At 44.1% G+C, this 22,731-nt stretch overlaps 6 protein-coding genes across 14 annotated transcripts in view; 4 read left to right on the top strand and 2 right to left on the bottom strand.

Annotated features, from left to right (window-relative positions):
- myh14 (myosin, heavy chain 14, non-muscle) overlaps positions 1 to 2,557 on the top strand; it is a 28,817-nt gene extending 26,260 nt beyond the window's left edge. For 6 of the 9 annotated variants that reach the window (XM_028979868.1, XM_028979866.1, XM_028979865.1 and 3 more), the window contains 2 exons: positions 79 to 102; positions 663 to 2,557. In XM_028979868.1, the coding sequence (XP_028835701.1) occupies positions 79 to 102; positions 663 to 852 (214 nt within the window). In that variant the 3' untranslated portion in view covers positions 853 to 2,557. The remainder of the gene's footprint in view (positions 1 to 78; positions 103 to 662) is intronic. The other 3 variants (XM_028979870.1, XM_028979864.1, XM_028979861.1) reach the window with 2 other exon arrangements.
- On the bottom strand, positions 2,315 to 5,427 carry c16h19orf85 (chromosome 16 C19orf85 homolog). The gene is made up of 4 exons (XM_028981003.1): positions 5,240 to 5,427; positions 4,896 to 5,026; positions 3,533 to 4,783; positions 2,315 to 2,328 (listed from the first exon to the last, which is right to left on the bottom strand). The coding sequence occupies exons 1-4, from the start codon at positions 5,425 to 5,427 to the stop codon at positions 2,315 to 2,317; spliced, it is 1,584 nt and encodes a 527-aa protein (XP_028836836.1).
- Positions 5,428 to 9,462: 4,035 nt separating this feature from the next.
- LOC114791143 (mpv17-like protein) lies at positions 9,463 to 10,353 on the top strand. The gene is made up of 4 exons (XM_028981713.1): positions 9,463 to 9,871; positions 9,944 to 10,014; positions 10,144 to 10,173; positions 10,249 to 10,353. Exons 1-4 carry the CDS (start codon positions 9,463 to 9,465, stop codon positions 10,351 to 10,353), a joined length of 615 nt encoding a protein of 204 aa, XP_028837546.1.
- A 554-nt stretch (positions 10,354 to 10,907) lies between these two features.
- Positions 10,908 to 14,678, top strand: rpl18 (ribosomal protein L18). The gene is made up of 7 exons (XM_028980580.1): positions 10,908 to 10,936; positions 11,423 to 11,509; positions 11,591 to 11,698; positions 13,741 to 13,839; positions 13,926 to 14,049; positions 14,329 to 14,398; positions 14,537 to 14,678. The coding sequence occupies exons 1-7, from the start codon at positions 10,934 to 10,936 to the stop codon at positions 14,610 to 14,612; spliced, it is 567 nt and encodes a 188-aa protein (XP_028836413.1). The 5' UTR covers positions 10,908 to 10,933; the 3' UTR covers positions 14,613 to 14,678.
- Positions 14,679 to 15,756: 1,078 nt separating this feature from the next.
- vamp1b (vesicle associated membrane protein 1b) lies at positions 15,757 to 19,070 on the top strand. Its single transcript, XM_028980581.1, has 5 exons — positions 15,757 to 16,002; positions 16,451 to 16,568; positions 16,722 to 16,880; positions 17,709 to 17,760; positions 18,064 to 19,070. Coding segments are annotated over exons 1-5 (348 nt in total). The 5' UTR covers positions 15,757 to 16,000; the 3' UTR covers positions 18,081 to 19,070.
- Positions 19,071 to 19,075: 5 nt separating this feature from the next.
- Positions 19,076 to 22,358, bottom strand: tapbpl (TAP binding protein like). The gene is made up of 9 exons (XM_028980579.1): positions 21,994 to 22,358; positions 21,693 to 21,905; positions 21,309 to 21,587; positions 20,984 to 21,184; positions 20,729 to 20,896; positions 20,542 to 20,645; positions 19,706 to 19,934; positions 19,332 to 19,408; positions 19,076 to 19,225 (listed from the first exon to the last, which is right to left on the bottom strand). The coding sequence occupies exons 1-8, from the start codon at positions 22,037 to 22,039 to the stop codon at positions 19,332 to 19,334; spliced, it is 1,317 nt and encodes a 438-aa protein (XP_028836412.1). The 5' UTR covers positions 22,040 to 22,358; the 3' UTR covers positions 19,076 to 19,225.
- Positions 22,359 to 22,731: the final 373 nt, after the last annotated feature.

Raw genomic sequence — 22,731 nt, 5'->3', positions numbered from 1 at the left:
TGTTGTTTTGTTTTTGTTTATTCCATCTTTTCCACGTCCACATCATGCTGCATGTGTCTGTTCCCCAACACCACTCAGCATACCGGACTGGAGACCGGAAAAGTAGGTTGGCTTTTTGTGTGAGAAAGATGCGTGTGTATCTGTGTGTATCTGTGTGTGTGTGTGTGTGTGTGTGTGTGTGTGGTGAATTCTGCTTATTTCTTTCCTCTGTTTGTTTCTTGACCTTCATCTTAATAAGAGTAAACGGTCAAACAGGTCATTCCGAAAATACAAACCATTCGGGTGCAAAAAAGAAATCTGACACGGAAGGCCGGTACAAATTCCGAATTCCAAATTTGCCTTTATTCTGGAGGGCTGGGATCTGGTAGGATTTGCGTTTGACAAGTCTTAACTTTTCCACATTATTCTAAAGAGAAATAGCTGTTACACTGCATCAGAGCCTTCTCGGTCCCGGTCCTCTGTTGTCCTCTGCTGTTCTGTTCTAGGGACCATTTACTGTCCATCCTTTGTGACCACCCTACAATGGGGTCTCTGGTTATCTGCTTAAACGCACATTATAAAGCAGTCCTTTTCCAAACTAACAAGTCTGATCTTCTGTAATTAACATGATGTGTTATTCACTCCATATTGTCCATGTCCATTAATCATTTTTCTCTTTGCAGGCGTGCCCCTGTCCCACTCTCAGTGCGATCTGGACGCAGAGCACTGGTGGATGACCTTTCTCTGGAAAATTCTGATTCAGAGGAGCCACCCTCTTCCCCAACCCCTTCCAGTGGTGCCCCTGGGACCCCCATTCCCTCTGAGCATGCTCTGGGACCACCACCACCCTACAGCCTGAACGAAACCGAATGAGCGGCAGCTGCTGAAAAGATCCACTGACTTGCAGCAGGAGGAAATGTAGAAATACAACATACAGATCAAATGGAGCAGAATTCTAACACAAGAAAAGACTACAACTTCACCAGCTGGGAAATGTTTCCCAGAAACTTCACTCAAAATGCATTTACTTGATGTGGCAGTATCACGGTGGCTTCCATGCTGAAGGCCTCTGTAAATCCTGAACATCTGCATGTTTATAATGAAGCAGCAGATTTGTGGTCCTGTCAGTGTTAAATATCACATTATCACTGTTGGGCTTTAATCAGACCATTTCTGTCCTCTCTTTCTCGCTTAAACAAATTGCTAAATTCTTAAGAAGTTCTTGAACTCTAGAAAGTCATTAAAAAGTTAATTTAAAAACTGATATGGTGATATGTTTAATAGTGAAGTTGAATAAGATTTTAAACTCATGACGTTCTACATACATACTAGTAGTAAAAAGATTAACTTGATGAGTGAGAAACAGAAACACAGTTCCGTTTGCATAAACTAATAAGAAGCCAATTGTAGTACATGATTATCATAATGGAATAATAAGCAAGTCTAAACCTTTTCTAGACCGAGCTCATAATGGTTATTCTGAGAGAATTCATATCATTTATCAAGCTGTTGGACCAGAACTCATCTCATGCACTGACCCGGCTGGTAGACAGATCATTAGGAGCTGGTGAGAGGTAGATTATTAGACAGATAACTAGTTAGGTAGAGTTTCTTAACTTGAACATGACTCAAATTCGGCCAGCCGAATTTTAATCTGCGTTATTTATGAATGATTTTTTTGTCTCTGTGAATATATGACGTATCTCCCGTCTTCCTCATCTCCTGCTTTGGGCTCCGTACGGGTGTGAGATGAACAGGCTGCTCAGCAGCTAGTTCCTGGATTTGGGTGTCGGTGGAGGGATGGTGGAGGGACCAGTCCCGTGAATGACAATGTTTTTTGCAGACGAGAATGAAGCCAAGTATTGTACCGTCATTTCTCATCACAACCATATCATAATCTTATAAGACAAAAAAATTCTGTAATTTCTTTTAAATAATGGTGTAAAATATGAATGAAAAATATGTATGAATGGAGTGTTTTTTTTACATTGGCGTATGGATGAGAAAAAGGGAATTAAATGTAGTTTTAGTAGTGTAGTCTCTGTAGTTTAGAGCATTATTATAAAAAAGATTCCAGATGATGATATTAAATGAGGTTCAGTGGAAACATGTGAATCTTTTCTAGGTAAAAAAGTACTTAAATTAAAAACTGAAATTTCCATTTTTCCTGTCTGAAGAGACATTGCTGCCGTGAATCAGCAGAAAAATGCCCCCAAATCCTTCTGAAATGCCACCTGTTCACCTACGATTGTCGATTGTTCCAGCCCTTCATTATTAATCGATCCCTTCAACACAGATTACTTTTTTCATTTTAGAATAAAACCATGTCTGGCAGTCAGGGCGCATGGTCTGATGAGAGAAAGATGTGTCTTTAAGAGACTCATGGGTGTTTAACGTCCACTCACTACTCCCAACAGTTGGTGTAAAGTCTCAGCTGAGGTCATGACCTGCGGCGAGTATGAGGAAGGTGAAGTGCGTATGCTGGTCTGTCCTACATTCATGTACGTGTGGATTTGTCTGCCTGTCTCTGTAGAAGACCCCTTTTGGTGCTACGTATAAATAAACTGGTTCTGCAGTACTTCCAAGCTCAAATGACACCTTCCTGAAGTCTGAGGAACCCGAGGAACCTCTTCAGTGTTGACAGTGTGAGAGTGTACTGAGAAAAGGCTTCTGTACCGTTCTGCGTCCTACGTTACGTCGCTGTTTGCTTTGTACAGCTCAGCCATTATTTGTTGGCAGAACGGTTTCACGTGTGTGAAATGTGGACATCTTCATCTGTGTGACATTATGGTGTAATACAGGATGATTTTCTTCTGAATGATATTTGTTAACAAGATACCAAGAAACAAGCTGTACTTGCTATGTCTTGTAAACCAAAAGAAGTTTGATTAAAGATAATGATTCATTGATAATAATAGTGGCTATAAACAGACCATATGCACCTCAGTATGTGTTATATTGATATATTACGTATCATCTCTTTACCATATTAAACCAATTACTGGAAGGAGAACGACAGTTGCATACTTTGTTCTTTTGGTAAGTTTACTGCACCAGTAATCAGGACGCACAATTCCATCATATTAATGTTGCCATTACTGCATATAGAAGAATTTTCAAATATATGCTTTGAATAACATATTTATTTGTTGGTTCCATTTTTAATATGAATTTTATTTCAATAATCAAGCAATATGAATAAATAGATACATTTTGATATGCACAAACACAATAAAATTAGGGTAATATGGTCCAGTAGTATTTACTGGTGAAACATGTAGAAGAAACGTTAACATTTTGTCACATTCATTTTAACAGTGGTCCTTATATAATAGTTTTATTTTATTTTCATGGTGTGGAATTGTCACTTCATTAAGAATTCCAAGTATTTTTCAAAAATGATAAGCAAGTTCAGCCACCTAGTAATGTGCAGCCTTACTTTTAACACAACTGTATTCGGCACTATAATCATGTCTAACGGTTCCACTCATCTCTTCCTGCACGATATCATTAAACAGCCAGTCATCGTTCAGTGGTGGCGTTAACATCTTACTGGACTGGGGCTTTTGGACAGGGGCGGGGAAAGATAGAGCCACGCCCATGAACGGGGTTTGACCTTGTGAAGCAGCGCTGTAGGAGTACAGACCAGTGTTTTCTCTATGTACACATGAACTTCTCAAGCAGTTATACTGGTTGCTGGAAGTGCCAGTGACATGTCCTTCCATTGCTTCACTCAGTGGAGTGAACATCACATCAGAGGTCACTAATGGGTGCTGGGCGCACGGGGCAGCGCTGCCACTGTACCGACACTCGCTCCCTATGCAGTCAACGCCGTCAACGTTCAAGCCGGTGATGTCAGGAGTCTCACGTCCCCAATATCCGGCGTGTGCATTCACACAAGTGCTCAACTGACCCCTAGTCAGGTCCAGCGATGGATTCTGCAGGAGACCGAAGGAGTCGTCAGCTACGCTCGCGTGGTGGGCTTGGTTGAAGAAGCTGCCGCTCTCCCTGAAGGTGTCGTGGCAGCGCGTGGTGATGCCCCTGCTCCCGTGGACCACGCTGTCTTCTGCGTTCTTTAACTGGCAGCTCGGTGTCTCGGCATCCTGGGAGGAGACGTCACTTTCACTCACATGGCTCCGCTGGCTGTCCATGGAGTTTAGAAATGCGCTGTCACCTTGAGCCGTGCAGTGAGAATTCCAGCTGGTTGCCATAGTTACCTGAGGATTTTGTTGCCCCAAAACATCATTCAGGCCGTCGGCCATATATAGCTGTTGCCTCTCCGCAGTGCCTTTCCCTTGGACCTGGTAATGATGCGGAGACACTGTCTTCATTTGGACACCAAAATCACAGGAATCGAAGGAGAGGGGGGAGATCTCCGGCGAGGATGGGACATTAAAGTGTGGGGACAGATCTCGCGATTTGGATGAATGGGGTGTGAACAGCTCTGGACTGTGTCTAATTCTGTCAATGCTGTCCAGCCAGGTGCAGATTTTGTCCTCCGACACCCAGCTGTCGTAGTCCAGACAGGACGCTTCTTGAAGACCCCCTTCACAGCCAGGAACAGGGGGATGCTCCACTTCCTCTGTGTTGCATAACCTGCCTTTGTCTGTCTTTTTGTTTCCACCCCCTGTGGGACCGCCGTTGGTTGGTTTCCATTTTGGACTGCATATTGTCTTTAAATTTGGACCATTTCTAAGGCTCGTCTGATGTATTTTGCGCTCTACAAGGCGGTTGTGGAAACAGGAGCCATCTTCTTTTTCTTGACTTTCATAAGTCTTCGTTTCATGTGAACAAACAGACATTCCTGATGAGGGAAGAGATGAAAGACTAAGACGAACCATTCTTAAGTCATGATTTAAGTATACATTAAGATAACATATTATTAATATTTTCGTTAAGAAATAAAGCCTAAGCACCTTCTTTTAAGATGTCAGGGTCATTATTTACTCTCTGTGGAGACTTGGAACCTAATTGGTCGGGTGGAGCCGCTGAGGAAAATAGGGAAGAAGCCAACTGATGATTTGCTGCCTCAATCTCTGCAAATTTCCTATAAAGAGAAATGATGGAAATGAATGCAATTGCAATTTCTGTATTCATATAAATATAGAGAGCCGCTGTTTGGTTTACCAGATATGGTTTACCTTACAGATCTGACATTAAATAGATTTTATTATAAATATTGGGCCACCACCTCCCCTGCAGAAATTATATTATATTGTTTAGACACAAAAAAATATGCAATTAATAATAAATATGATACCTCTGGATCATGTTGTGAAGAAACCTGCGGTGGTTGACCTGCCTCTTGGATGGCCGGTTTTTGCGTGGTTTTTGAAGAGTTCGCATCATGTGACCTGCGGCTGATGTCACGAATGTGAAAAGGTCTCGACCCCACGGGGCTCCGTGTTCCACACCAGTTTCAAAGGCCATTGTACTGGATGGACGCATCGCTGTAGGACAAAGTACATTAAAGCCAACAGCCATCAGCACTCTGAACAGTTTAACAGCTACTAGATAAAAGAACTAAATCTGGACCTTCTGCCTGATCTGGCCGAGAGACTAAAGCAAATTTTGCTGATGAATAAAGCTACTGTTAGATGGCCTATAAAAAAACAGAAGCCTTTACAAATAAGACAGTAAATGCAGGTTTTTGCATTATTAGATATTCTTTCATAATAATCTCAAACCATGTTTGAAAATGTCATTTTTTTAATGATAGAAAGAATTGTGAGTAGGATACATATGAATTAAAAGGAAATGCTTCATTTCAAACACAATACTGACAATATGAGACAATCCTAATTAGATCTCTGATATTACTGTTATTTAATGATTTTCATTATCATATCTGCAATGACCCAAAACCCACGAGATAGTTCTGTGGTCAAAAAAATAAAAATTCTCTTTTGTCCAACACTCTTCACAAAGCATATGAAATGCATATAAACTCACCTGTTGCACTGAGTGTGTCCTCCTTTCTGTCACAAACTGAACACTACAAAATAAAGAGCCACTGTCACATGAACCGAGCTAAATCCTGAAATAAAATCCCATTGTGAAATGATTTGCTTCACACCTCCATCTTCTGTGTTTGCCAGTGAGGCTATTTCAGTGTAAAGATGGGATGTCATTGTCAAAGAGGAAGACAGAAGGCAAAGGGAGGAGTCACAGACGATGAAGGGAATAAGGCTGACTGATGACTCCGTTTAAACGGCTTCAATTGATACCAGAGACATCCCTGGTGGAGAGAGTGACAGGAAGTGGGTGAAGAGATGAAGGGGAAAATGGGCACAATTATCTGAGAGTCAACTGGTTTCTGAAAGCGTGGGCCACCGCTGCATTGTCACAGGGTCTAAAGGCCGCTTGTTAAACAGTAGCTCTCAGAAGCGCATCAGCCAAGATGTTAACAAGCCCTTAATTGATCAACTTAAACTCTGCCCCTCATTAACACATTCTCCCGTCTAAGAGCTCAGACAGTTGCTAGACACAAATTGTCCCTAAGTCTCTATAGGGATCTGACCCAGAATTGCTTTTTACCCGTCTATGGGATTGTTGAAATGAATGCACCATCCACATCACAAAGCTGTCAAGGTTCAATAAGGGATTTGCTTTATAGGAAATGATGCTGTGGTTGCATGGATAAAAACACATACACCGGCATGTTTAAATATGTAGTTTGTTTCAAATTTTACAGAAAGGGTCTACCTCTTAACTCTTATTAATATATATCTCACTGAACAGCATAAGGTATGGCACATAAGACTGTATGAGCAATTATAGCCTTTAATATTAACTTACTTTAATTTTTTTTTGACAGGGAATTAACACACAATAACATGATTAAAATACATTTATGGAATTTAGCATATGTTCTTGTCCAGGGTGAGATACATCCGTGCATAGCAGTCCATAGCTATATAGCGAGACATAAATCATCAACTGCTGTTCGGCCGTTCTGACAAGAGGTGCCGGGGCTGGGAAGGAGAAAAAATATAGATTATTGTTTAAGTCTTAAATAAGTCTTCATGCAGGTCTTCATTTGATGAGCATAGGCTGAAGATGAGAAGTGCTTGATGCTCTGAGTGGACGAGAAGTGACCCTCTGCTTGATCAGTGCCAAGAGATAAGAAGGAATGGGCCCATTCTTCACATTAAAGGCAAGAGTTTTGAATGCAATCAGCCACAGGAAGCCATGCTGGTTTTGAAGCAGCATTGTTAGCACCAGGATGTTAGCAAAGGTTCAACTACTAGAGAGCTGCAGTAGTTCATATCACAGAATTTAGTAACTGAGCAGGAATAAAGAAATGGTCTGAATCATCTGATGGTGTAAAGGTTTGTAAAGGTCTGATGTTATCTGATGTTTCTGCATGAACGAGTAACACTGTCAATATGAGAAGTCTTTGTGTAGTGTGACAAGATCTCTTGCTTTCTTTAAAGAAATAATAAATGTCCCGATGGTGGATCCCCTTTGATACACAGTTCAGTCTTACTGGGATTCAACTCGAAGTGGTGGAAAGTCATCCAAGAGCCAATAGTTTAACATGTGGGAAAATGAGAATGAGCAGAGTATCATCTGCACTCTCTGGTAGGAGAGTCTGTATGACATGTCCAAGTATTTTATTGTACAAGGAGAAAAGAAGAGGATACAAGGACAGGGCCTTGCGGAACTTCAGTAGACAATCTTCAGCAAGGCTGACTGGGATTCTTGCCATGCCATTTCCAGGCTGAATCTGAAATCCAGTGTAGTCAATCGATAGAGAACAATGGGGAGTTTAGTTGGATATGAAATGGTAACAGGGTGGAATAAACTGGAAGTCATAAAACACCAATTACTTGAGAGGAGCAAACCTCTGCCAGTAGTGTGAGGAGAGCATGAGAAGGCAAAGGCAGACGAGAGCGGCCAGGGTGAGTGTCTGCATATGTCTATATGGTGAGGGTGAGGGTGACGTAATTTCAATTCTCTGCATGTCCTGTACATGTGGCAGAATTGACAATAAAGCTGACTTTGACTTGACTTTTGACAAGTCTCGTGAGCACCAAGACACAATGTCAGCCTTCAGGATTCAAGGTTGGCAGTTCCATAAAGCACCATGGACCACTGTAGGGAGAAATGAATAAGAAGCGGGTTTCTTCTTGGTCTATAGAATTTGTGAATGGGAATATGCATGAAAGACATTTTACGATCAAGTAGAGGCAGTAACATGAGGTACACGTTGCTACTTAGCCAAAGTTACGATATACAGAGTATATGTCTATAGTGGACTTGGGTGAGGGTGAAGAACACACCTAATCATTTTACACCCTGATTCCCTGTGTCAGTCCAGTTATAGAAATAAACAGGTTAATCTCCAAGGCATTCATTATTCTATATGATTGATTTCAGAATAAAACAGAGAATTCATCCATTGAAGTCTGCAACACTCACCATTGTCATAGCGGCAGCAAGCTAAGGAGGGAGGAGTGGTCTGCTGAAATCTATATTTATCTACAGCACACATGTGCTGCTCACAGCTGCACCACGACAGAAGACTGTTTCTGGCCTGCTAGGGCCTCATGCTACACTCTCTGTTTGCATGTTTGAGTGAATTAATAAATGCAAGTGTTGAATTTGCTCTCTGCATGGGTGAGTTGACATTTGCTTTATGATAATTGGACCATATAATGTTATAATAAAAGTGTCTTGTCCAATGTTTTGTGTAGTTCTTGGAAATGGAATAATTATGCTTTAACCTGCTGTTCCAGTGACCCAAACTTTTTATAAACTTTCACTATAAATTAATGTTTGAGGAAAATGTCTGTAATGCTTTACATGCCTATGTAGACTGATTATATACATATTTACTCCAATTTACTCCAAAATGTATTCATTAGTCTGTTTTATTATAACAAAGCAGTTGTATATTCTATTTTTCTGCATATTCCTCTCCTAGTCAGTTCTGTCTTATCTGTCATTGCTCACAGACCTTTGACCCACAACCAGTCAGCAGCTCAGGTTCAGATTTCTACTGGTTAAAGTCTCTAATAGAAACCTCCCACTTCACTCTATAGAGCCAATAGGCCACTTCCAGGTAAGTAATGAGTTTTATCACATGGATCAACTTCATTCTATATCTTTAGAACAGTTGATAATGTCCTAATATAGTAAGATTTTTACCCATATATATGTATAAAGTTCTCTCTAAGATTATATATGAGAATTTGATTCTGGATGTATGTGTTATGAATTGATATTTTTCTATTTGTTATACTCTTCAAACTACCTTATGGTTGACTGAAAACATATATGTATTCTCATTTAGTTATATGTAAAGTTATATGTAAAACATATCTGGCCTCTGTTAAGCATTTCAATTGTAGAATCTGCACCAGTAAAATAAACTTAATGAGCAAGTATGGCCCTGATTAAGAATTTAGGGGTTCCCACAAAATTAAACCAATTTTAACCATTGCAATATTAGCATCCATATTGTTCCATGCAGACATCATGAAGAGAGTCTGGTCGTCATTCAAGTCTCACCCATATGTGAGTAATGTCATGGGATACACAACCCTGTTTGCCACAGCAGACATCATTCATCAAGGCATCCTGGGAGGAAAACAGAGCCAAACAGATTCACAAATGCCAGACCTTTTCATGACCGACATCGATGAACAGAAGAGCCAGTTAGAAAGGACTGTCCATCAGGACACCACTAACCTGTTACACAGCATAGACTGGAAGCAGACTGCGCGTGTGGCAATGGTAGGATTCTGTTTCCATGCAAATTTCAATTACCACTGGCTGAAGGCTCTAGAGAGGATGTTACCAGGAGGAAGGATGAAACAAGTGACACTAAAAGTTGCACTGGACCAGCTGATTGGTGCCCCTGCAACAATCAGTGCATTCTTCATAGGTGAGGGGGCTCTGATAACCCAGTCGACTTCGATCATTGTTTTAGAACACAATTAATTTATTCATTTATTAGGGCTTAGCACCCTGGAAAGGAGAGATGATCCTTTAGAAGAATGGAGAAATAAATTCTGGCCCTCATACAAAGTAAGGGGCACACATTATAGGCCTCAATTGCACAAGTACTATTGTACTATAATATTTGAACAATATTCGTTTTATTGATACATAGTAATACAATATGAACAACTGATAACATTCAAATCTCTCTTGTAGACTGGAGTGGTGTACTGGTCCACGATGCAGGTATGTTTGGTTCATTTGATCGATCAGCCCTTCCAGTCATTTATTTCTTATTTGAGTTTTTTCTTTCATTTATAGGCTGTGAATTTCTCCCTGGTTCCCCCAGTTGCCCGAACAGTGTTTGCTGGAGGCATTTCTCTAGTCTGGACTGTATTTTTGTGTCATTTTCGACATCAAAAATAATTTTATCAAAAGCAATCCGTTTTTCTACGAACACACAATGAAATGAAAACATTTACCAAAATCTGAGCCACAACAGATCTGATAGTACTGCAGTTTGTGGATTAGAATGAAATCAAATTACAAATCAATCTCAATATTTTATTATTCCAATAAATTGAAATGCAACATTGCACTTTGCTATGGTGGATTACTGTGTGATATTAGTTCTGCTGAAACGTTCCAAATGATTTGTGATTCTGTTAAAATAATAATAAAGGTGTTCATCATTCCCATTTCTCGTTCGTTCATTCATTCATTCATTCATACATACAGATAGACAGACAATTCCTTATCTGTAGATCAGGTATACAGATAAATTATAAATCTTGACGTACAGATCAAGTCAAACGCGTGTTTTTTCCTAACAAAGCACCACAGAACAGCGGTTGCAGTCGTTGCTGCTACAACCGGAAGTACGTTCGGTTCTGACCAATGGTCTTAGCGTTAGCGCGGCACGTGACCTCCGTGACCCCCGTAATCTCGCCGAACGTAATATCGCGAGACCGGCCCCCTTCCTCTTCCCTTTCCACATCAGACCAAGATGGTAGGCGCCGTTCTAGCATTTGCGCTCTGACGAGTTGTTTTAAAATCCATCGCCATCTCTTCTTGTGTTTCCGCTTCTGACATTAGTTGAGGTTCTCCGGGGCGTTTCGGGGTTCATGGGCTTGCGAGATAGTCGTATTGTCGCTCTAAAAGTTGTTTTAGCGACACATTGTGTGCATCGCATGATACGGAGGCGCAAGTTGCCGGCCTGTTTCACCACATGAAGTCGAAGTACAGATATGTCGTTTTTGTTTGTTCGGAATAACTCCGATAACGCACACGAAGTATGCCGTGCCTCGAATGGGGTACATTTTGAGGACCAGTTGAACGCTCGCCTCGTACTGACAGTGCTAGTTAGCCGACGCCGGTCTGGCGTGATGTGGCCGGCAGAGCAGCGACTCTCGCCGCCGGGAGTCTTCAGGTTCGACCCGGTGAGCGTGATCCGCGGCGGCGTGTGGCGCTGTAACAGCCTCTTCTCGTTCCCCAGGGAGTCGACATCAGGCACAACAAGGACCGCAAGGTTCACAGGAAGGAGCCCAAGAGCCAGGACATCTACCTGCGGCTCCTGGTCAAGGTGGGCTGCTTTTCATGCCTCTCAAGCGTCTGCGTTTATCGCAGGTTTCTAACCATTTGCCCCATTTTGCCTTACTTGTAGCTGTACAGGTTCCTGGCCCGCCGTACTGATGCTCCCTTCAACCGGGTTGTCCTCAAGAGGCTCTTCATGAGCAAGACCAACCGGCCCCCGATGGCACTGTCTCGTCTGGTCAGTATATCGCCACGTATTCCACCGCCACGTATTCCACCGCCACGTATTCCACCGCCACGTATTCCTTCGCCACGTATTCCATCGCGCCATTCCTCTGTGTGTGGCCAGGTTTTCCACGTTGTTTCACATTCAAGGTTGTCCTGGAACGAACGCACATTCTTCTTTTGTCTGTTTCCTTTTATATGTATTAAGAGGTGTGAACCTTCACCGGTCTCATGATTTGATTGGATTACAATTAGGGCTGCACGATTTGGGGAAAAAGGCATATTATTGAGATTAATATTGCCATATCCGATTGCGATATGATATAGGACACTTTTAAAAGAAAAGTGAAGTGATTGTCACATGTGATACACAGCAGCACAGCACACAGTGCACACAGTGAAATTTGTCCTCTGCATTTAACCCATCACCCTGAGTGAGCAGTGGGCAGCCATGACAGGCGCCCGGGGAGCAGTGTGTGGGGACGGTGCTTTGCTCAGTGGCACCTCAGTGGTACCTTGGCAGATCGGGATTCGAACCGGCAACCTTCTGATTACGGGGCCGCTTCCTTAACCACTAGGCCACCACTGCCCCAGAACTTGCTTGTATATCAAAGAAAAGTCGCATACAAATTACTAATAGTGAAATGTTTCATTTCAAAGTGAAACATACAAACTACTTATAACAACTTGAAATGCCCAAAATACAATATTCTACTAAATTAATCACAAAAAACTCTTTACATTACTGTCGAACAACAAACCCTGGTAAGGCTAAACTGCTGTTTTGATTATATTTGGCCATTATAAAATCCCGTATTATAGTTCTTACGTTTAACCAAAACGTTGTTTGGAGGCTGACTTGAACACAGGAATGCATAGCTTCGCTAGCTTAGCCTAGCTTAGCTAAGGTTAAGACTTATAAAATGGGATAAATGGGGTACAGCGGTTTGTACAGCCCCAAGCAGCACAAGAGTGAGGCATTTTTATGCACTTCTCTCCATAGACATGTATATGCTTCACGCCACAGCAGAGCCTATCGCAATATGGCGGCGACGTTGACGTACGTGTACCCAGATGTCTATGTGGGTCACAAATCTGAGGTCTCCATTGAACCAAATTGAAAGTCATGTGACCAAACACGTCACATTTAAATCGCAGCTTTTTGCGTTCATGTAATCGCACAGACTGACATCGTGATTACGATTAGATTAATCGTGCAGCACTAATTACAATCAATGCCTCAGTTTTCTACTCTGTCACATGATCTTAACTACGCGAGTTAAGATCTCGTACAAACCTTGTTACACTCGTGCATACACAATGCTGTGGGCCCTCCACCAAGCAGACCGGACCCAGCTCCTGTGCTCCCTTTAATTCATTTAGTTAATTTTGTTCACATTAAAGCAGTAACGTTTGGTACGTGTAACGTCCCCGTCTCGTGTGCAAGCAGTGTGATATTGTCCCTTTTCTGCCTGCTTCACCAGCGTTTCCTCCACTGCACACACAGACCCAAACCCATTACAACCTGAAGCCAGAAAAATACCCGCTTTGAGCACTAGCCCGCTTTGATGCTATTGGCTGCCACTCCGACCCAGAGTGTGACTGTACTCAGATCCGGCCACCACAGTCACTACCAGCACGACTTTTTAAAGAGAATTTTTATTCTCTTTAAAAAGAGAATATTTTTTTAGTGATTTTATCACCAAGCGGCATCAGTACGAACGTATTGATGCAGAATAGTCCATGTCTGCATTGCGACGCATCGATTATACGTTTAATTTCTATACCCCTAGTATATCTACTATATACCCCTATACACCTACTATAATACTTATTTTCTTCTCAGGCTCCTGGTTTTTAAAATTTTTAAGATTATATTTTGATAATTAACATTTTTGTTTCTATGCTGTCTAAAGGGGAATTGATGTAAAGACTTAACCAGAGAAGATTTCCAGCTTTAGTCCTTCCTTTTCCAGGCTGATCATTTAAAACCTCGGTTTTGATAGACCCAACTCTTCAGTAACTTAATCCTTGTAAATGTGTCTATGACTTCAGATCCGTAAGATGAAGCTGTCTGGCCGTGAGAGTAAAACTGCTGTTGTTGTGGGAACAGTGACTGATGACGTCAGAATCCAGGATATTCCCAAGCTCAAGGTAAAACTGAGCATCGAATTACTAGCACCGTGGTGGTGGTGGTGCCGCCGCCGGGATCTTTTCATGACCAGTCGCTGTAATTTCAGATTTGTGCTCTGAAAGTGACTGCTGGTGCTCGCCGCAGGATCCTCAAATCTGGCGGACAGGTCATGACCTTTGATCAGTTGGCTATGGCCGCCCCTAGGGGTCAGGGCACTGTGCTGCTCTCAGGTAAGACTTCTCCTTCTTATTCTCCTTCTCCTCTTTTTAACAGTTTACCACGTCGAGGTTGTTGTACATAAATGCATATCATCATATCTCAAACCAACTTTTAATTAAAGATTCTTACTTATCCAATCAGATATTGTGTGCCTTGATTCAATTAGTTGTACATTTTAAACATTTAAATAATACTGTATCTGCCTACCATTCTGTCTGGAAATGGCCTATTTGGAGAATTGTATTTAAAAAAAAAAAAAGTTTAAGTTTTAATGTGTGTCGTCTCCGAAGGTCCCCGCAAGAGCAGGGAGGTGTACAGACATTTTGGCAAAGCACCTGGAACACCCCACAGCCACACCAAGTAAGTGTCTGCCCCCTTCCTCCACTGCTTCCTGTCTTGACTGTGCATTAGTCCTTTAGCAATGAGATAAATGTGATCATTCTATTTAATGCATGTTCTTGTCACATTTTATGTATTTGCATTTCTTTCCTTTTCCAGGCCCTATGTCCGCTCCAAAGGAAGAAAGTTCGAGCGTGCCCGTGGACGTAGAGCCAGCCGTGGCTACAAAAATTAGGCCTGTCTTTGTGCTTATGTTTCCTCCCCATTGCTGCGAAATAAAGATTGGCAAGTTAGACATCAAGCTGTTCTCCTGTGTACTTTTGTTCAATAGAAGGATCGTTTAGTTAGAGATTAATTGCAAATTTGCATGCATGTCTAATGAGCACAGTGGCTTTTCAATTTGATATAAATAAAACTGTGTGAAATGACTGAATCTTCTGTATTTACAGTTCTATACATGTCTAGTCTGTTTGTGAATGTCAGCATATATAGTTCATACATTTATTTGTTGAATTTATTTTGAATTCATTTAGCAAATGGTTATGTAGTTTAACTGTACATCTTAAAATAAATTTTTATGATATCTTGGTCTTGGAACTGGTCCATGCTTTCTGCGTGTGATTTGTTCCAGATTGCGCTTCATCACCAAAACTGCTGATTTCGACAAATTCGGTGCAGCCTAGTTTGGCCCGAATGTTCGGACGCAAATGGAACCCCCCCGAATCTCAGACTTGGACCGAGTTAAAATGGGACGTGGAGTAGGAGTTCGCACATGAGAACGGAGGCGAGTCGACATGTTGCCCTCCATCCTGTCGGATACCGCAGTGTCGCCCCGCCGCCCCATCCGACATCGCTGCGGTACTCCGGTGGGTTGCCAGGTCCGCGCTTTTCGCTCTGCTGTGTTTTGGTTGAATTTAGTGAAATAATTAGCTTTGAACATGAAGATACTACTTTTGTTTTTTGCATATGGAAATGAACAGCTTGCACATAAACCAATTTTGCCTCGAACACGCACGCACGACATTTATGTGTTGTGTATGTTGAATTCAAATTTTTAATTCTTCACAGCCATACACGGTATGATATGCAGTTTAATGCTTGTGCGACTGCTACTGACCTCAATATTGCAAGTATTCAAGTGAAACAAATATTACAAATGTATGTTTTTAAACATAAAATATGTGTGACAAGTAGGGTGAAGATGTGTATTACCATAAGGGTGGTAGTAGCCTACTGTGTAACACACACACACAGGTTCAAACCCCACTTACTATCATCGTGTCCCTGAGCAGGACACTTAACCCTGAGTGTCTCCAGAGGGGGACTGTCCCTGAGAAAACTGGTGCATGTTAGAGGCTATTTGGGGAAAACGCAGCAACGTTGGAACCGCTGGACCTGGCAACCGCGCCAACGGGGCGGTGACGCGCCACTGCAGCCGAAATGCGCGTTCCCGCGGTCCGGCCAGAGGAGGAGGACGGAGCCGCTGGACCCAACTCGCCAACCCGTGAACGGTTCCCCTCCTCTGTTCGGGTGACTGGCTGCGTGCTGTTCCGACCTGGATCCCCGTGATTCCGCCTCTCCAGTACCGAACACCGACGATCGTCTCGTCCTGCTGCTGCGGAAATGTGAGTGTCGACGCGGACACCCCCTTCCCCGCACCGGTCCCGACTCCGGTGGCTTTATACACGACAGGTTTATTCCCTTTATTTACTGTGCGTCTCCCATTCCACACATTTCCGTGAGTAAAAATGCGTTTTATTCCATTTAGATGTCTCCACGCGTGACATCTGTGGGGAAAATGATCCGTCAGCCAGTCAGCGTTTTACTTTAGTAATTCGTTGTCGCCGTGAAATAAGATGAATTGGTTAACCGCGTTGACCGTAACGCTGATCGATTTTATGAATGGACCGAGCGCGCTCAGCACTTTCCATGCTGGTTTCCATGGTGACGATGATGCTGCGCAGCCCGACAAACTTCAACTTTCCACTCAGTCGGCCAATCGGCTGTCGGCGACGTGACGTCACGCCGCGTCATTTTTCTCTGTCTGAATTCGACACGCCCTCCTCCTGCCAGGTCTGACCCCGCCCCCGACGCTGCCCCCGGGCCACCGGGAGCCGATGGAGCGCCAGCCGGACCCCCAAACACCTCAAGCAACAGACGGCTGCAGCAAACACAGGCACAAGTGAACGAGGTGTGTGTGTGTGTGTGTGTGTGTGTGTGTGTGTTGTAGTATTATGGGAACTATGATTAATGAACCGTTCAATATGACCTCTTTACATCAACGAAACACAGTCTCCACCAACACTACCAAACCGGACATCTCCACCCCCCCTATGTCCCTTAGGTGGTAGACATCATGCGCGTGAACGTGGACAAAGTCCTGGAGAGAGATCAGAAGCTGTCCGAGCTGGACGACCGGGCCGACGCCCTGCAGGCTGGGGCTTCACAGTTCGAAAGCTGCGCAGCCAAACTGAAGAACAAATACTGGTGGAAGAACTGCAAGGTGACGGCACACCGTGAACTACATTTACATTTACAGCATTTACCAGACGCCCTTATCCAGAGCGACTTACAGTCAGTAGTTACAGGGACAGTCCCCCTGGAGACACTCAGGGTTAAGTGTCTTGCACAGGGACACGATGGTAGTAAGTTGGATTAGAACCCGGGTCTTCTGGTTCATAGGCGAGTGTGTTACCTGCTAGGCTACTAGCACCCTTGGAAACTAAACTTGGAAGCTTATAGCGCTATATAGTGAAGTGATTGTCACATGTGACACACAGCAGCACAGCACACGGTGCACACAGTGAAATTTGTCCTCTGCTTTTAACCATGACCCTTGGTGAGCAGTGGGCAGCCATGACAGGCGCCCGGGGAGCAGTGTGTGGGGACGGTGCTTTTCTCAGTGGCACCTTGGCAGATCGGGATTCGAACTGGCAACCTTGTGATTACGGGGCCGCTTCCTTAACCGCTAGAACACCACCGCACCCCAACTAGACCTCCACTGCCCCCGCTAGGCCACCACTGGCCCAAAAGAGAAAGGGGGGATAAGGTGCAGGCGAATGGGAATCGGAAACCCGTGGGCTCATAATTAGGGTTTTTGGCTGGAAATGGAATCCTTTTTGTAGAAAGGCGCTGCAGCCGTGTTCAGAATTCCAGCCGAATTCCAGTATCAGGACGGCCAGTTAATGCATTTTAAACCAGACGAGAGAGAAGACGTGATCTGAAACGTCTCCGCAGTTTTCCCCCCGCTGGACCCACAGAGTTCTCTTTTCGGCCATGATTCCCGACGCCGTTATTTCTCCAACTCACCAGTCATTTCTTCTTCTTCCAGATGATGATAATGATGGGCGTCATCGGCGTCATTGTGGTCGGCATCATTTTCTGTAAGTGTCCGTCTTTTTATATACAGTACGTTTAGTTTATTTAAGAGCAGGAAGTACAGCAGACGCCATTCTGGTTCCCGTCCACGTCGTGCTGATTGTTGTCAGCATCAGTGATATAAAAACCAACTTCTCGTCACATCTCTGCTCCAAAAAGCCGCCCTGAGGCAGGAGCGGCCATGTCAATAATTCAGGAGGTCCTCATTATACTAAATAATTCATCTACAAAGCTACTGTGTTCTGGTGCTAATGAAGCAGGAGCTCCTCCGTTCTTCACGTCCGTGTCCTCCCTCTCTTTCCTTCCAGTGTATTTCTTCTCGTGAACTGACATCGCCAGCATGGAGCAACAAGCGGAACACCTAACATGAGCAAAGAGAATCAGTTCCTCTGTCCTCTCCACACTCGAGTCTTCCATCAAGCCATTTTGCACTATAAATATGTCGGTAGTGAGTAGGTCGACATCTCTTAGCGGTCCATCCTCTTCTTCCACTTTAAATATTCATGGAACACACACACACACACACGAAAGTGAGAACTGATGACATTAATAAACATTTTTAACATTTTAACATGTTCATTAGACGTTGCTAACAGATAACTCTCTCTCTCTCTCTCTCTGGTCGAGGGACTAACCCCGCACCCGTACTTCTACTAACACTTTACTAGCACCTTTCACGCATCTCCACTAGCCTCAGATTCCTTATTCCGTTTTTCCTCGGTTCTCTTGTGATCTTTCTCTGGTTTCACGGAAAGGGGACAATACGGGGACAATACAGGTCATCGCAACCTCTGATAGAATCAGTCTGTGGCTAAGAGGCAAAAAAGATCTGTGAATAGTGTGACCGATTGAAGCACAAATGACACACACACACACACACACACACACACACACACACACACACACACACACATCTCCTATAGGTATGTACAGTATACCGTATTGCCAGAATAATAGAATGCAGGCTGTCAAATTGTTCTGAATATCTTTATCTTCGACTCTCAACTGCCTACCGTACAACCTGACAGCGCATCTGCCGTAATGATAAAAAGTCCTGCCAAACTTTGCTGATCTCTTGCCTAAATAAAGCAGTTGTTAACGTGAAGTGCTGCTGTATTTCTCCGGTGCCAGAATGACGATTCCCGAGGGACAAATGTCTTTTTATTATTTTTCTGTTCTGTTCAGTAGTTACGTCATGCATTACAACATGAGTGTAAATTCCGTATTTTTAATGGAAATCGTGGTTGCCATGGGAACTCCAATGCATGTTTAACACATTTGCTGATGCCAATAAAAGAAATTAACGAGAAACACAGCGACTGGTTTTCGTCTTCTTTTATTTGTTGTTTTAAACTTTCTTTCCCAAAAAATGAATCTTATTAAAATATTTAAAAATCAATAAAGTTGATACAGCCATTTTTGTAGAGAACACAGAGAACAGCGCCTTTTCCCCTCCAGGGAGTCCTGCATCTGGTAATTCAATCGAACGATTAAACGTCATTTTTCAAGATATAAAATTCATTGCAGATTTAAGTACAGTTTAATATTAAAAGCATTTAACATTAACGTCACGTACCTATCTCATCACCTGGTAGAAAACCGCAGTTCCTACAGTCACCACCAGAACAGACACGATAATCCCATAGAGCTCATCTGTTGGACACAGACAGACAGGCAGACAGGCAGACAGACAGACAGACAGTAGGATGTAAAACGGTGTGCATGCGTGACGTAACAATGCTGGATCTAGTTTGTCAGTGCAGCGACGCATTCTACGCAGTATGTGCATGTTCTGGAGCATCTGGAGTATACCACCCCTGGCATCTAGCATCGTGTCCCTGAGCAAGACACTTAACCCTGAGGGTCTCCGGGGGGGGACTGTCCCTGTCACTGCTAATTGTAAGTCGCTCTGGATAAGGCCGTCTGGTAAATACTGTAAATGGATCTTACGCTTTTCGGGGTCGTGTACAGTCACTGTGAGGTGGACGGGTGTGTCCAGGGCCTGATGAGAGACCCGACACGTAATGGTCGAGCCAGGAGGGTGTCGCGGCGAGCGCAGCGTCAGGTGAGATGTGACGGAATACGTCCCGTCACTGTGCTGCCGGTGGCTGGAGAGAGACATGTCCTCCGATAGGGAAGTGGGCTCCGCCTCCGACGGGCCCTGGGACAACCATTCCACCTGCAGCAGGAGTGGGGGTCACGCATCATCATTTCCTCCTGAACAAATACGTTACAGGTCACAGGCCTATAAACCTTCTCCGTCCTTACACTCCAGCCCCTTCCCTCAGGTCTTCAGACCAGAGACTATCGTCTGTCCCTCGGTCACACTACAAGCACAGAGGTGACAGGGCCTTCCTACGGAATGACCTGCCACTCAGTGTCAGACAGGCGCCGTCAATCAAAAAACTCACTTTCACACCCTGGCTTTTAAACCAGTGTGACACAGTTCTTTTTAATATGTTGTATTAAATATTTTCTCTTTTATTCAACCCCTTCCTTAATTCAAATTGCTGCCTGTTTCTCTTATTTGATTCTGTTTTCTTTTTATTCTTTATTTTTTATGAACTTTTTGTCCACGTCTGTCCTGTTCCTGGTAATTTAACAACTTATTTTTATTTTAATCTACAGAACTTTGGTCAGTTCCTTTATGTGCTTTATGAATAAGTATGATATGGTCTGATATATTCATTAATGGGAAATACAGTCAGAGTTAAAACTGATGACAGGTTGACCTTGTTGTTCAGAGAACTGAGAGCTGTAATGGTGGACGTCCAAAAAACACAAACCTGTACGTCCAGAGGATAGTAGCGTTTACAGTGACAGCTCAGCTTCTGTGGCGCGTCATCCTGGAACACCACCCGTTCCTCTGAGAGGGACACTTCAGGAGGTCCTACGAGTGAACACAGCATAGCATCGAGCCACCCAGCGCAGCATCCACATGCAGCATTCACACATGCAGCGCCGCAGACTCACTGGTGATGTGCAACTGCACAACCTGCTGCGTCTGGAACACCCCGGAGCTGACGGTGCAGATGTACGTCCCCTCGTCCGAGACTTCCAGCTTCGTCAGTGTCAGAGATGCGTTCCCCTCCTCGACCAGCACAGCAGGATCCGCACTCGAGCCGCCTCGCTCTGCCGAGACTGGCCACGACACAGCCAATTATAAAACGAGGAAAAAACGCTGAATTAGAAACCAAATTTTAAAAACCGGATTCGTGTAGCACACACCGTAAGGTCCCTCCTCTGTCTCCGCCCTCACGGCCTTCATCTCCAGCACTTTGCGCCCATGACCCCTGTGCTGCAGCCGCCACTCAAGGCCCACTTCTTGTTCTGGGGGCGTGTCCTGCTGCCTGAAGCCGCAGTCCAGCCGCGCAGCGCCCCCCAGTGGACACGTGACGGACTGCGTTCGGGAGAACACCACGAACGCCACTGGGAAGATCAGAAAGAGAAAGCGTTGGCACGCCCTTGGTCTTCTGCTACCACCAACGGACGAACGAACTCTTTTGGAATAAGATGAAACCGAATCCGATGACAACAAATCTGCAGGCCGTACCCTCCGTGAGCAGCGTTCCTGTCGGGCTGAGTGGGACCTTTAACTTGCTCTGTGTCAGAGTTGGGGTGTCGGACCCGGCCTCTTCCACAGGAAGCCTCCGCAGAACCACAGTTAAGCTGATGCCACTTCCTTCCATCTGCACAGATCCGATGAAATAAACCGGTTCTTCTTGTGGGTCGGAGCCACGTGGGACATAGTGGCTTATCTCACACATCACCTCCTGCTCATTACAGTCGGCATGGAGGAGAGATTCCGCGTCTGGGATCTCCACAGATGACCCTGGGAAGCCCCCAAACAACATACTTTGCTGGAAAGTGGTCTTAATGAATGAGATGAAGTCTTTGTATTAAAATAAATGACCAGATATTATATGTATGCACTGACCTTTAACTTCAAAGATGATGTCTTCAGGATTAGGGGTTTTGGGGGGGTTAAATGGGGTCACCGCTTCCAGGGAGGGGTCGGAACTGACTTCTATGTCCCTGATAACCAGCGTGGCAGGGGTGCGAGTGAAGAGACTCCCTCCACCCATTCCTCCCATCCCTCCACCCTCTTCTATGTAGGAGCAGGACAGCACTACATCTGCACCGTCAAGCGCTGTCACAAAACCACAAAGTCAAATTAATGCAATGAATCTACAACAAGATGGGACAGGACCGTGGGACAGGACGTGAGACATACTTACCGTATGCTGATGGGAATAAATAGCCCAAGATGAGGAGTCCAATCATGTTCAAACGAACGATATTTCATATACAGAGTTTTATTCCCATTGAGTGGCTCTCATAAACGCATAAATTCTATCAACGATGTTTTCAGAATATTTCTCCACCTACTTTCGCTTTTGATTTGAATTTCGTATCTTCTACGACCAGCGTTCACATTTCACAACTTACGAGGGGAATAAAACGTGAGTAAAACGTGGTCAGGAGGAGACGCGCTGCCAGATGGTGATATTTGCGCTTGATGATATTTTCCTGCTTGTCCGTTCGTCCGAATTCAGGCTGCGCGCCGCCGGACAGCCAGACGCGCCGCGCCGCTTTCGGTTTGGGAGGCTGCGCATGCGCAGATGGTCGCCGTGTGTGTGTGTGTGTGGGTGTGTGAGCGTGTAGTGTGTGTGTAGTGTTTATGTGTGTGAGCGTGTACGTGCGTGTGTCTGTGCGTGTAGTGTGTGTGTAGTGTTTATGTGTGTGAGCGTGTACGTGCGTCCGTGCGTGTGTAGTGTGTGTGTGTGTAGTTTTTGTGTACGTGCGTGCGTAGTGTGTAGTGTTTGTGTGTACGTGCGTGTGTAGTGTGTGTGTGCAGTGTTTGTGTGTGTGAGCGTGTACGTGCGTGTGTAGTGTTTGTGTGTGTGAGCGTGTACGTGCGTATGTTTGTGCGTGTAGTGTGTGTGTGCAGTGTTTGTGTGTATGAGCGTGTACGT

This window comes from Denticeps clupeoides, chromosome 5 (assembly GCF_900700375.1).
Source record: "Denticeps clupeoides chromosome 5, fDenClu1.1, whole genome shotgun sequence".
Classification (NCBI taxonomy): domain Eukaryota; kingdom Metazoa; phylum Chordata; class Actinopteri; order Clupeiformes; family Denticipitidae; genus Denticeps; species Denticeps clupeoides.
Note: the sequence above shows the minus strand (reverse complement) of the source record. Positions and strands in the feature narration are given on the sequence as shown.